At 27.7% G+C, this 13364-nt stretch overlaps 1 protein-coding gene across 1 annotated transcript; it reads right to left on the bottom strand.

Annotated features, from left to right (window-relative positions):
• Window positions 1-3943: 3943 nt before the first annotated feature.
• On the bottom strand, window positions 3944-7728 carry LOC125813312 (F-box protein PP2-A11). Its single transcript, XM_049492806.1, has 3 exons — window positions 7381-7728; window positions 6988-7103; window positions 3944-4358 (listed from the first exon to the last, which is right to left on the bottom strand). The coding sequence occupies exons 1-3, from the start codon at window positions 7726-7728 to the stop codon at window positions 3944-3946; spliced, it is 879 nt and encodes a 292-aa protein (XP_049348763.1).
• Window positions 7729-13364: the final 5636 nt, after the last annotated feature.

Raw genomic sequence — 13364 nt, 5'->3', positions numbered from 1 at the left:
CACTACGATATATTATTACTACTATGCATAATATTAGAGTTTACCAGCAGGCTTCTGTTAGTCAACATGTCTACATGTATGACAATGATATTTTTGTTACTTTCGTATTTTTTGCTGCTGAAGTCTTTTGTATTTTGTTGTTGTATAAGAGCCCGTTTGGATTGACTTATTTTAGGTGTTTTTAAGTCAAAATAACTTTTAAGCAGTTTTGAAGTGTTTGGATAAAATTAAAAATGCTTATAAGCATTTATTTAAAAATCAAAATAACAAAAATAAGCCAAAAATCATAAGTTAGAAATCCTAACTTATGACTTTTGGCTTATAAGTCATAAGCCAAAAGCCAAAAGCCAAGGGCCTAAATGTACCTTTTCTAATTAGACAAAAAAGGCAACTACTATAACATTTAAATAATTACCCATATGTCCTATAAAAAAATTGCTTTAATTTAAGGAAAAACTACAGAAAACATATATTGACCCATATCGGCTGAGAATTAATTACTACATATATTGTTTAGGAAAACATGATCCCATTTACTGACCATTACTATTATATACTATTTTGTATTATTTCTATTTCAATTTATGTCTCATTTTTGTTTTAGTTGATTATATATTTAAGAATTTAGATAAGCAATAGTACAATATAAAAATAATTAACTTTTAAAATAAATTATATTTATAAATTATATAAAAAATATTATATATCATGATCATTAACAATTGTTTGACTCTTCAAATTCTATGAATATCACATAAATTAGAACAGAAAAAATAACATACGAATATTATTTAAAAATATATGCACAAAGTATGATAAATAACATTAATTAATAACTTGAAAATATTTTTAGGATTGTTGTACCAAATGAATAATAATATTATACCTTTTCATTGCTAGACTAAAACAACAGCTAACATTTGTTTAATTGTTGATGTATCCTTAAAAAAGATACTACTATATACTATCCCAGACTTGGTGGCCCCATTTGCAGCTTTTCTATGCAATTGCATTTGCATCTTTTCTAATTACATGTGAATATGTTTTGATATAGTGTATTTGGAATAAATTATACCTAATTTAATTATATGTGTCTGAGATGTATATATTCAAGTGTGTCAGATACATGTATCTAGCGAAGTAAATATGGTACGAAATATAATTTCAAAAAATTAAAATGAATATAAGTAATTAAACTCTAAACTAGTGAAATTTGTATTGTTCGATCAATATTGTATTTATGATAGTTATATAATTGTAATAAATACTAGAAGTAATTATTATTGTAGTCCTATTTTGATAGAAAAGCCAAATCTAGACTATAAAATGTAGAAGAAAGAAAGAAATTTCTCTCAAAAGTGTTTGTTTTTGTTCATCGTTTCTAATATTTGTTATTTTAGCATGAAATGTAAAATTATAATGAAATGAGATAATAGAAAATTAAATCACCAGAGATAATGAAAAAATGGTTTGTTGCCGAAGAGGATAAGTATCAAAGGGAGATTTTTTGACCATATTATCTCACAACAAACAACAACCCAAGGATTGTGTTAAAATTATGAGGAATTATTTTAAATTGTAGTTGGATTGAGTAATTATAGTAGGTATATTTGTTTAATTATAAATTGATTTGCTCAAATTTAGTCATACTCACCCATTTGACATTCTTATTATAGTTTGCCGTATTCAATTTGTTTATATAAGGTTTACTAATTGTCTACAATCATCTTGACTTTAGGAGTGAACAAAATTTAATATATTTTGTCAAATTACCACTTCAATTATATCTATATTTTTTAACAAGTAGTATTTCACAAATTATTAATTTCGTATTTTATTACAACTTTTTGTTTGTTTTTCTACTTATTTTTGGAATTCAGATCATGATCATCAAAGATAAGTATAATCTCACACAATGAATCAAAAAAGCCTTATATTGGTTCGTTGAATTTGACTTACAAAAAGTATTTATAATAACTAACAACTCACAACCGTTTGTATATAGTAATACAAGAATTCTTATTTAGCGTCCACATGACTACACGGCATATTGCTACAACACCATGACCTAATCTAATTTATGGATTACAAAGTCATTCTAGATAGTAAGACAACTAATTATCTCCATTTGGAACATGGTGGTAGTTGTCTAGTAGGATAGTAAGCAAGCCATATAATTACTTTTTTGTTTTATATTGCGGTTAGCATACACATATCTTAAATAAATATTAATTACATATCAAAGACGGATATAGACTTTTGATTACAAATTCATTTGAATCCATAATATTCGACATGAAAATGTAAATATATGATCAGAGGCATATCCGGGGCTCACCGGATTCACGTGAACTCATGCTCCCCTCCCGAGATCATGTATATTAGTGTTATATTTTTTAAAAATATTGAAATATAGATGTGTCAATCCACACTAGGAGTATCATATAATGTGATAATGATTGGGTGCATCTCTCTACGTGAGGTTAGAGATTTAAATTTTATATTTATCTTGTTTTATTTTTCCTTCTAAAATTAGATAACACTTCTCTAAGTGGTAATTGTAGCACTTTTTGCAGTTTAATTAATATTATTATTATATATATAAGCATTAATTTTGGACCTATAGGATTAAAATTTTAACGGTTTTCAGTAGTAAAAACCTAAATGTCGAATCGATTAAATTTATATCTTAGATCAACCTTTTTTTAATATTGCACCCATCATCTCAAAATTATAACTAATATTTACTATTTTAGTGGGGATGGCAAATTCTTGGTCTCCAAGATCGGCTTGTCCATTTATTTCCTTTTTTGGGCTATCTGGCATTTTGCTAGATTGGGCTGATAGACTTATTGGATCTCAGCCTATTTTGTGTATGATGATTTTTATGAGAAATAAACGGACCAATGGTCCAATAAAGCAATTTAAGAAAACAAAAAAAAACTAAGATTTACTAAAATATTAATAAATATTTGATCTGAACACATAATTTTTTGCATTATAGAAAATTCAGTTTAATGTTGAACGGAACTCATAAAAATTCAATAGACTAAATTAAATTCAGAATTTAACTTTGCTTGCTACAATTACTAATAAATATGTCCACTAAAGTTTAACCATTAGGAAGAAATTACCAAGCAATTTTCAATAATGTTGTGGAAAAAGTAATGCATCATGATCTAGTTGAAAAATGATGTATATGATACAATAATGTTGTGAAAAAAGTAATATATAAAATGAAATAAAGTGTAGATTCGAGATGATGAAAACTTCAAAAAAAATAATCGAAGAACAATAGAACGGAGAAGATGAAAACTGCCTATTCAGTTATTTGAAATTGATTGACTAGAAAATTCAAATTGGGATGAAGGATGTAACTGATTAGATTATGAGACTAAAATAAGGGAGAGATTGAAGGAGTGAAAATAGGAGTGTGAAACGTGGGTTTGTTATGTTTGAGTAATGTATCCGCTGACTTGAAAATTTAGGAAAAATAAGGAATTTTGAAAATATTTTAAAATTGTAGGGAATAATGGAAATTATGAAAAATTTAGGTGTGTATATAGGTAATTTTTCCTTTAAAAAAACAAAAAAGACTAAGATTTACTAAAATATAAATATTTGATCTGAACACATAATTTTTTAACATTATAGAGAATTCAGTTTAATGTTGAACGAAACTCATAAAATTCAACAGATTAATTTAAATTCATAATTTATCTTTGCTTGCTACAATTAGGAAGAAATTACCAAGCAATTTTCAACATTATAGATTCAATGTTGAAAATAATAAAAATTGAACACATTAGTTTATATTCTGAATCTATCTTTACTAATAGGTATGTCCACTAAAGTTTAACCAACAATCTTTGCCCTACTTAAACTTAAATCCTTATGTACATTTCATTAATCACTTATAAGTCAAACTCCGCTATGTACAATTTTAAAAGTTAACATACTTTGGTCCAATGTGAGCAGGGATAATGAGCACAGAGTCTAAGCAAAGACCACCTTTAGTATGAGTGCAATCAATTTGAGTCATTGAGAACTTTAACTTTGTTGGCATGCTGTCCACAACAAAATCTCCAACATAATAGTTTATCCACTTTCCTGCCTCATTCAAGTAATATTGTGCACTTGCCTGCTGGCCGTTTGATGTTGATAGTTGAAATTGGACGGGTTTGATATTCCACCCGTGCACTTGATCAACCGTGCAGATTCGTCGCCCTAGTCTTCTCGACGTTTTTCCCAGCTGAAGACGAAAGAACACGCTGTAGTTCCCTGCTGGGAATTCGAATTCTAAGTTCCCTTCCACTTCCACCCACCATATTTGTTTGAGAAATGCGAATGTGTTGAACCTGTTAAAGATATTTGTGACACAATATTAGCTACGTTAACAAGATTTTTCTAAATAATTAACGGAGAAGAGTGAAAAAATACCCTTATCGTTATCTTTTGTCTAAAATATACTCTTGAGCAGTTAAAAGGTTCAAATATGCCCTTATGTGACTTTCACCGTTAGTAATGGTTCAAAAGTATTTTTGAGAAAAATGATAATATGAAACCAATCACAAACGTTAAAAAGACATTTTTTTCACTCTCATCATAAAATATGGCTACAAAAGTAAGGTGCTAGCTGGAACACTCATAATACATAAAGTCAGTCCAACATTGTGTTTGGTTGGTGGCAGAAAAACCTACTTAATTGAGAATTATATATATACCACGTTTTTTACGTTGGATGAGACTATAGTCTATAATCTTGAAAGTGCTTATCAAAAGAATATCTGGAAATTGATTATTTTTTTTCTCAACCATATGATTAGTGACTTCTTTACAGCATCGTCGTTAAATGTGGGATTAATTGCCAGCTACATATATTTGCTAGATCTAATATAGAAAGGTATCTTATATATAGTACATATATATTCACATGTAAAAGATTTTCACTCATTCAATCATGCCTATTAACCTGTTGTTTCATGTAAGATATCTTATTATAAATTATATTTATAATGATATGAACGTACTAATAATCGGATTTGGCTCCCTTCCATTACACTTTCCCTCCATTTCATCAAGTACACTTCTAGATGAGAGACACGTGTCCTATTTAATTTTTAAAGGTCAAGATTATAGTATATTAATAAGCGTTATAACCATAGTTAAGTTAACAAATTTTGATAAACTATTCTCCAAATTTAGTAAGAACAAAATATTCCACATAAATTTTAATATCCATTAATATCATTATTTTCATCTTATATTTTTTTTATTTAAATATTAAACTATGCGATATTTAAGATGAGAATCGACCAAAAAAAATTGTGTGCCAATAAAATTTATTTTTGAAATATTATGTTGAGAAACAAAAAAAAGGTGAAAAATTATCAATGTTGACAAAAATTATAAAATAAAAGAACGGGAAATAAAAATAATAATAAAAAAGTTGAGATGTTATCAAGATTACAAATGTGAAATATCAAAATTCTAAAGTTTAGGAGAAAGTGTTGCTGCTGTGTTTGAAGAAAGAAAAAAAAAGAAATATATATGTTTTTAGAAAATATTCTTTTATCTTCTTCGTTATTTTTTGTGAATTTTGAAAACACATTTTATCACGCTAAATAAAAATATTGTTAGATTCATGTTCTACTTTTTAATTTTTGAATATAAAAATATAAGATGAAACTAATGATATTAATAAATATTAAATTTGTGGGCAATATTTTATTTTTGTCAAATTTGGAAAATAGTTTTTCAAAAGAATTGTTGACTTAACTATGGTTATAATACTTATTAATATACTGTAATCTTAACCTTTAAAAATTAAATCGGACACATATCTCTCATCTAGAAGTGTACTTGACGAAGAAGGAAAAGTGTAATAAAGGGGAGCCAAATCCCTAATAATCGGTTGACAACCGACACTTAAATCATTTATATAAAAAATTAACTATAGTAACTCACTGGAACAAGAAACATTTTTTTCCTCTCTCGAAATTTTCCCAATCTTTTAAGTAAAAGCAATCCCACTATGCAATTCATTTAATTTGTTCAAATGTCAAATTTCGACCTCCCACGTTTTCTCCAATATCAAAGAAACCAGTAGAGTGTATTTAGTGTTAAAATATACACTAAAGTCAAAACAAGCCATTAAATTAAATATAAGAAGTTAAAAAAAAAAATACTACTTTCTCCGTTCCAATTTATGTGACACATTTCTATTTTCGAGATTTAAACTAGTTTATTTTTTACCGTAAATTTTTCATACATCTTTTAAATATTTTGAATTGTCAATTATTGTTACTTATAATACTTTTTAAGTAGTTTATAAATATATAAATTTCATTTCAAAAAATTTAAAAATTGCATCATAAATTCCAATCTAACTTAAACGTTTGACACTCAAAAAATAAAAAATGTCACGTAAATTGAAACAGAGGTACGTAGCTAGAATGGTAGCCGTGGAATATAATGTTTATGTGGTAGGACTTAATTTTTTCTGACAGCTAGATATGCATCATTTTTTTAAAGAAAAATTGTCTCTAAGTTTTTTAAAATCCGCACCGTGTAAAGCCGATTATTTCAAAGATTTTGTGATTAAAAATGAATGGATCCTTCTTTCATAATTTGGTTACATTTATTTCTTTTCTTTTAAATGACTCCAACTCCCTATTCATATTCTAAAAGTAATTAAAAATCTTTTAATAAGTTTATTGATCAAAACAATCTCTTTCTTGATACACCCAACACGCCAAAGTATTTTCTTTATTGGCACAACAAACATCTTTTACATTGTTCAACATTCATGTCCCATAATCAAAGACATTTCTAATTTCTCCATTTACTATGTATAACGAAAATGTAATGCATGATTACTACGTTAAAATGAAACGTACTACTCTTTCGGTGTCCCGTTTAAATAGAGATAATAAACTATAGTAAAATAAAAAGTTAAAGCGACAATTAAAATGATACGAAAGAAACCTTGATTCATCAGATGAAACATGAGTCCAATATCTGCGGTCTTCTATGCCTGTTATCTTCATTTCCTTCCACGATATACAAACACATATTCCTCTATTTTTTTCCATCCAAAATGCCTGCCATAACAAGATAACACCCAAACATTAATATCTCCATCAAATAAATAAATAAATAAATATATTTATATAAAAATATAAATAAAATAAAAAATTTTAAAAAAGGAAAAAATGCAGTCTGGAGAACCATTGTAAATTTTGTTCTCTTGTTCTTTATTTTCCCTTGACCAAATACTGAAGGATTTTGAAAAGAAAATTATACTTGTAAAACGATAATAACATATTCAGTATAATATCACACAACGTGAGAGACGAAAAAAAGGTCATATGCGCACACCTTGTAATTGCTACTCCCAAAGTGATTCGGACGACGCAATCTGACAAATATCTCTTTCTTTGTCAAACTACCCGAGTCTACGCTAACGTTTGACCATAGATTTTTGTAATTTTTGAGAAGAATTTGATAATTTTGAGGCAATTTTGACTCCCAGACTAGGTCAGTCAATGAAGCTTGATGGAATGTTCTACTGACTCGACTAATTTTACAGATCTCAATTGGGTCGAGATGTGTAAGGACCAAAGCTATGCAGCTTTCTGGCAAGTCTCCAAGTCCAGTCTCTAAAGGACCAATATTACTACTTGTTAATTTTTCATGATCCACCAAGCCAGAAATAGTAGCCCCCATATATGAAAATAAAAACTCCTAGCTAGAATAATATGTGATCATAACAAAGGAAAATAATGATAATTGTGGAATGGTATAAATGAATGAATGTTGAGTAAAGAGGAAGGGAGGACTTTCTCCAAAAGAGAGGAAAAATAATTGAATTAAGGAAGAAGAAAGAAACAAAGTATGGTTTTGGAATTGAAGACTTTTTCAACTTTATAGAATAGAGAGATGCTACCCAAAAAAATAAAAAATACCCCACTCCGCGAGCAAATTTCAAGATTCAAATAAATTTATTTTTAATTATATATTTTTTATATAATTTTAAATTATAAATTATTGTGACTTACAATACTTTTACGTAATAATTTATAAATATATAAATTTTATTTAAAATGAAATATGTATGATAAATTAGGACAGAGAAGTAATAACTAAAACAAAGTTGTAATATGAGCATTTGTCACGGTAATAAGTATGCAGGTCATCGTGGGAACATCTGTCAAAGGGTCTTGTGTCCCTTTGTCTAGCAATTTTTGTGATTTAGCGGCAGAACTTGATCGACTGCCTTCTTCTCAACCATGGTTAAGTTACAAGTAATATAGCTCATCAGAATCGGTATAATGAATGAGGTTGCTTCTTGTTTAATCAAATATATTGAGTTTGTGTTCTAGATATAAAAAAAAATTGATAGTGAGAGTGCTTTCCTCCGATCCGAAATAGTCAGATTCTAATGCATGTACCAGACACAGAGGGAGAAATTGAAAAGGAATCATCAGTGTTTACTAAGTTTATAAAGTGATCAAATTAGTTTGTAAGTATTTTTTGACTTATCTACTCTCTTCTTCTTTTTGCAAGAGTCAAACAATATGAACACTAATTAATATTTTAAGATATATTCTTTATTATATAAATAAGAAAAAAATTAAAATTTATAGTATTTTTCGCATTGATTTTAAAATTTTAAATTTTTATTATAAAATGTCAAATTAATGTAATCTAATTTAGCTTTAAAAGTTAATTAAACTGACTTTAAAAAAAGTACAACATGACAACTAAAAAACGATGAGAGTATTTGATGAATAATACAATGCTTATAAGTCGAAATCAACCAAAAGTAATAATTATTTAGGCGTGTAAGTACTTTTAATTTGACTAAATTATTTACTACTTACCTTCTTAATTTTTTTTAGTTCTCACAATACCTTTCTCAAAATAAAATTTAGAACTTCCTCTTCACCCTAGATTATAATTCCTTCTTTTCTTTAGAAGATCTTTAAAATTTATATTTTTAATGAAAATTTTAAGGATATGCTAGTCTATCTTAACATAAAACAATTTATGATTTTTTTTTATCAAATACATAAACTGTTTATTGTCAGTTTCAACATTTTTATTTAAATTCATAACTGTTTGTTTATAAAAATTGATTTTAACACTTACAATTTATCGACTATTTATCATAAGCTAATCCAAATAGGCTTTTAATAGTTTATTTGATGACACACTCTTCAGTTTTTTTTTATTGATTGATTTGTTCAAAAAATAATGACTCGTTCATATTTTAAAAAACTATTTAATTTTAAAATTTGTATTTTTTTTAATGATATAATTTATTATAACTTCATCGCTACTTATTTAAAATAAGAAAAACTTATAAAACTCTTACGACATTACTTCAAAAGTGTCGATACATTTTTTTTTCTTCAAAAAGATTCATCTAACTGATGAAGAAGTTTAAGGCAAAATTCCTAACCTGTATATTTATCAAATAATAATTACATGGACGAAGACATAGATCTTAAATTCATTAACAATGTGTGGTTGGTAAAATCAAAGAACATTGAGCTTGATAATGCAAAAATCATATCTACTGAAAAATTCAACTTTCGTTGGGTAATACTTTACTTTATTCTTATAATAATATATAGTCTAATAAATAAATATAAGAGGTTAGATTTTGCTTTCCTTTCGTAAATGGGTGGTTAAATTTAACAATTTTTTTTTTTACTTACATTGTTACCTTTAAGGTTTAAGACGAAAATAAGAACAATTTTTTTCATGAACTAAGTCTATTTCGATTATATGATATATGGTATATATAAACGACCAAAATGATTATTTTTTATACATCAAAAACTATTTCGACTATGTGGTATATATGAAAAACAATTCCCACTCCCGTACATTCAAGGATCATTATAATTTGATCACATCCTCACCAACAGACACGAAAATATTATCTCAATAGTAACACAGTTTTGTTTTCCACATTAGTTTTGACAGATTCCATTGGATTTTATAATCTTGAATCTTGATGATCAGTTTCATTTGTTAAGTCATCTTTGGATAAATTAAACATGTAGTATAAACTAGTCCTTCCGTCTATTTTTAATTGTCATGGTTTCTTCTTTAGAGTCAAACTATCAGAATTTATTTGACTAAAATTTTACGATGTATTTTTTTATCATATTGATATGCAAAAATTGTAATCTATAGTACTTTTTGTATAGTTTTTGAATATCTAATTTATTTTGTTTAAAATATCGAATTAATGAGATCTAATTTAACTTTAAAAATTAATCAAATAAATTTTTAAAAAGCGTAACATGACAATTAAAAATGTGGACGGGAGAGTAACAACTCTATGTATTTCATACCATGTATTCTAGAAGAGAAAAATGTCCCACTTTCATAATTAGATAATGGCTTTGTGGAGATAAGCAACGACATACGATTTTTTTTAAATAATTATTAGTATAAATTATAGGAACCACATATTATAAGTACTAAATAACATCCTATCCCTTTTAGTTTTCTATTTATCAAAAATTCCTTAAAAATGATGTTTGCGGGATATATAGCGTTGTGCACGGGATACATTAGGTTTGATACATTCCACATAGCGAGATGCATAGCGTTGTGTACGGGATACATTAGGTTTGATACATTTCACATAGCGGGATACATAGCATTGTGCACAGGATACATGCAGGATACATAGCATTCTGCACGAGATACATAGCGTTTGATACATTCCGCATAGCGGGATACATAGCGTTATGCACGGAATACATGCGAGATACATGGGTAAATTAGGAATTTTTGAAATAAATAGAGATAAATGAATATTAAAATAAGTAAAGGAGTGTAGTTAATTACATATTATTATCCAACAACTTGTGTCAAATCAACTAAATATTTTTGAGCCCACATTCATGAGAGCTATTTGCATCGTGTCTAAATTTGGTTCACTCTGCTATATTGATTACCGTCCATTTGATTTTGTTTTAGTTGCATTTTTATAGAAATTGCTCTTTTCATTTCACTTTACCTAACGATACTTATTGAATTTTTTATTTATGCGACTAACTAAAAATGTAATAAAGAGTACGACTCCATTCGATTGATTTATGAGATGATCATTTAATTAATAATTATTATTTGAGAAATCAATTCCACTCTTTATTATCTTATAAATTGAGTGGAATATAATCTTATAAATTATCAAACCAAATCCACTCTTCATTATCTGTCAAAAAAGATAGTTTACTTGTATTATCATCTATTAATCTTGGTTGTCATGAGGAATAGCATTCAACTTTGTCTTCACATTTAGGGTCCTATCCTATTATGTAACCTTTTAAGCTACTCTTATAGCAGTCTATTTGTACTATATGTTGCTTGTGTAAATGAGACAAGCTGGCCATGTTACCACTATTAATAACTATAATTGCAACTTTGAAATTAAAATTACTATTCATAACACGTGAGTCACGACTCACGTCGTTTACCTAGCTTTCTCCTATTTGCCTTCATCATTTGAAAAGACTTTGGATATTATATTAAATAGACAAAACTAATATATTGGCCATGTTATAATTATAAATATAATATAAGAATTACAACTTAGAAACGAAAATTATTAATATATAACACGTGAACCACTTCGTTCACGGTCTTCTTAATTCTGCCCTTTTTAATTTCTCCGTCCATTGGAAGAAAAAAATGAATGTATCTTATTAAAATAAATTAGACAACTTCCCCAATCATATGAATATAAATCATATTTACTTCCAACACGTAATTGAAATTAGGGATAATGTTCTAGATATGCTAACATACGGTCCTAGTTATTATAACCAATACGTAGTAATTATATTGCGCTATTTCATTTTCAAAACATATAGAAATAGTTTTCTTTATAAAATATTACACTTCAACGAAATCTTATAAAATTGGAGATTATATATGTTTTCTTTTTGGGCTAGTTTCAAATATATATAGCAAGAGAACTTTTACATATTGCCACTCAAAAATAGCTTAATTACGCTCCATAGCTATAGTTTGCTAATTATGATTCGTAGCTACATATTATAGGGAGGAGAGTGGCGAGCGAGATTGGGAGAGGGATGAGAGAGGCGAGCCAGAGAGGGCAGAGAGTGGGAGAGAGATGAATTGGTTATGTATATCGTTTAGATAATTGTATATATGCAACTGGTAAACATATGCATTTGTATATCTGGCGAGCGAGATTGGGAGAGGGAGGAGAGAGGCGAGCGAGAGAGGTCAATAATTTGTATAATTCGCGGCTACGTTTGTATACTTCGCGTGTTTTTGTATAATTGAGTAATATAAAGTCTAGAATTATACAAATATGATAAAAACTCGAAATAACAAATTGATACAAACATAAGGAGTTAGACAAATTATATTATACAAATTACATTATATAAATTATATTATACAAAATCCGAAAACTACACGTTTATACAAACTTTAAAAAGTTATAAACAAAAAGATTGAATGTATATGGTGATAAAACTGAAAAACCAAAGGAAATCATCGTCATATACAAATATAAACCATCGTATACAAATACAATTCAAACGAATAATTGTTAGTTTCAAATTATACAAATGTGGCGAATTATACAAACGTGGCTAATCATACAAACTCGAAGTCAGCCCACACAATTAATGGTTAATGTTAGTCACGAGTGGTAATTATAGCAAACTATAGCTATGATGACTAATTAAGTAGTATAAGTTTGCTTAACCACGTAATTTTCTCTAAATAAAGATAAAGTGATCAATTTACGACAAATATAACCATGTTTTATTTACATAAAAAAATAGGTAAAAGTCGTTGAAAATATACATTGACTATACACTATAGCTTGCCAAAAGTCATACAAAGTATACACTGACTATACATAGCGTATATGTACATGAGCTATACACTGATTATATATATATTATGATACACTCAAAAAAACTATATATAGTTTAACTATACATGAAATATACATTAACTATTCAATTTCGGTCAACTCAAAATCACCTCTAAACAATCCCAAAATTTAGATATGAAATTTTCTTGACTCTTTTGATATATAATTCGCCCAAAACAATTCACGTTTACAGTATGCAACTTTTTTTAAAAAGCAGAAGAAAAAACAACGAATAAGAAGACGACGACCCATAAGAGAAAAAATGATGCAGAAGAATAAGGAGGAGGGAGGAAGAAGGAAAAGAAGCCATTGTATATTAATGGCGAAATGAGAAGGAAGAGGAAGAACATTAGAAGCCATTAATAACAAACTGAGAACACAGGGTCGACTCGACAACATTAGGGGCCTAAAGTAAAATTTA

Source organism: Solanum verrucosum, unplaced genomic scaffold (genome assembly GCF_900185275.1).
Source record: "Solanum verrucosum unplaced genomic scaffold, falcon-dt-bn FXZP01000189.1, whole genome shotgun sequence".
NCBI classification, from domain to species: domain Eukaryota; kingdom Viridiplantae; phylum Streptophyta; class Magnoliopsida; order Solanales; family Solanaceae; genus Solanum; species Solanum verrucosum.
The sequence above is the reverse complement of the archived record's forward strand: the minus strand, read 5'-3'. Positions and strand labels throughout refer to the sequence as shown.

Excerpts from the sequence above, each read along its gene's own strand:
- LOC125813312 (XM_049492806.1), bottom strand. The coding sequence starts at position 7,728 with ATGGGGGCTACTATTTCTGGCTTGGTGGATCATGAAAAATTAACAAGT. Across the intron at positions 7,104-7,380 it reads TTGGGAGTAGCAATTACAAG|GCATTTTGGATGGAAAAAAA; the intron begins GTGTGCGCATAT and ends TTGTTATGGCAG. Across the intron at positions 4,359-6,987 it reads GTTTCATCTGATGAATCAAG|GTTCAACACATTCGCATTTC; the intron begins GTTTCTTTCGTA and ends TATCTTTAACAG.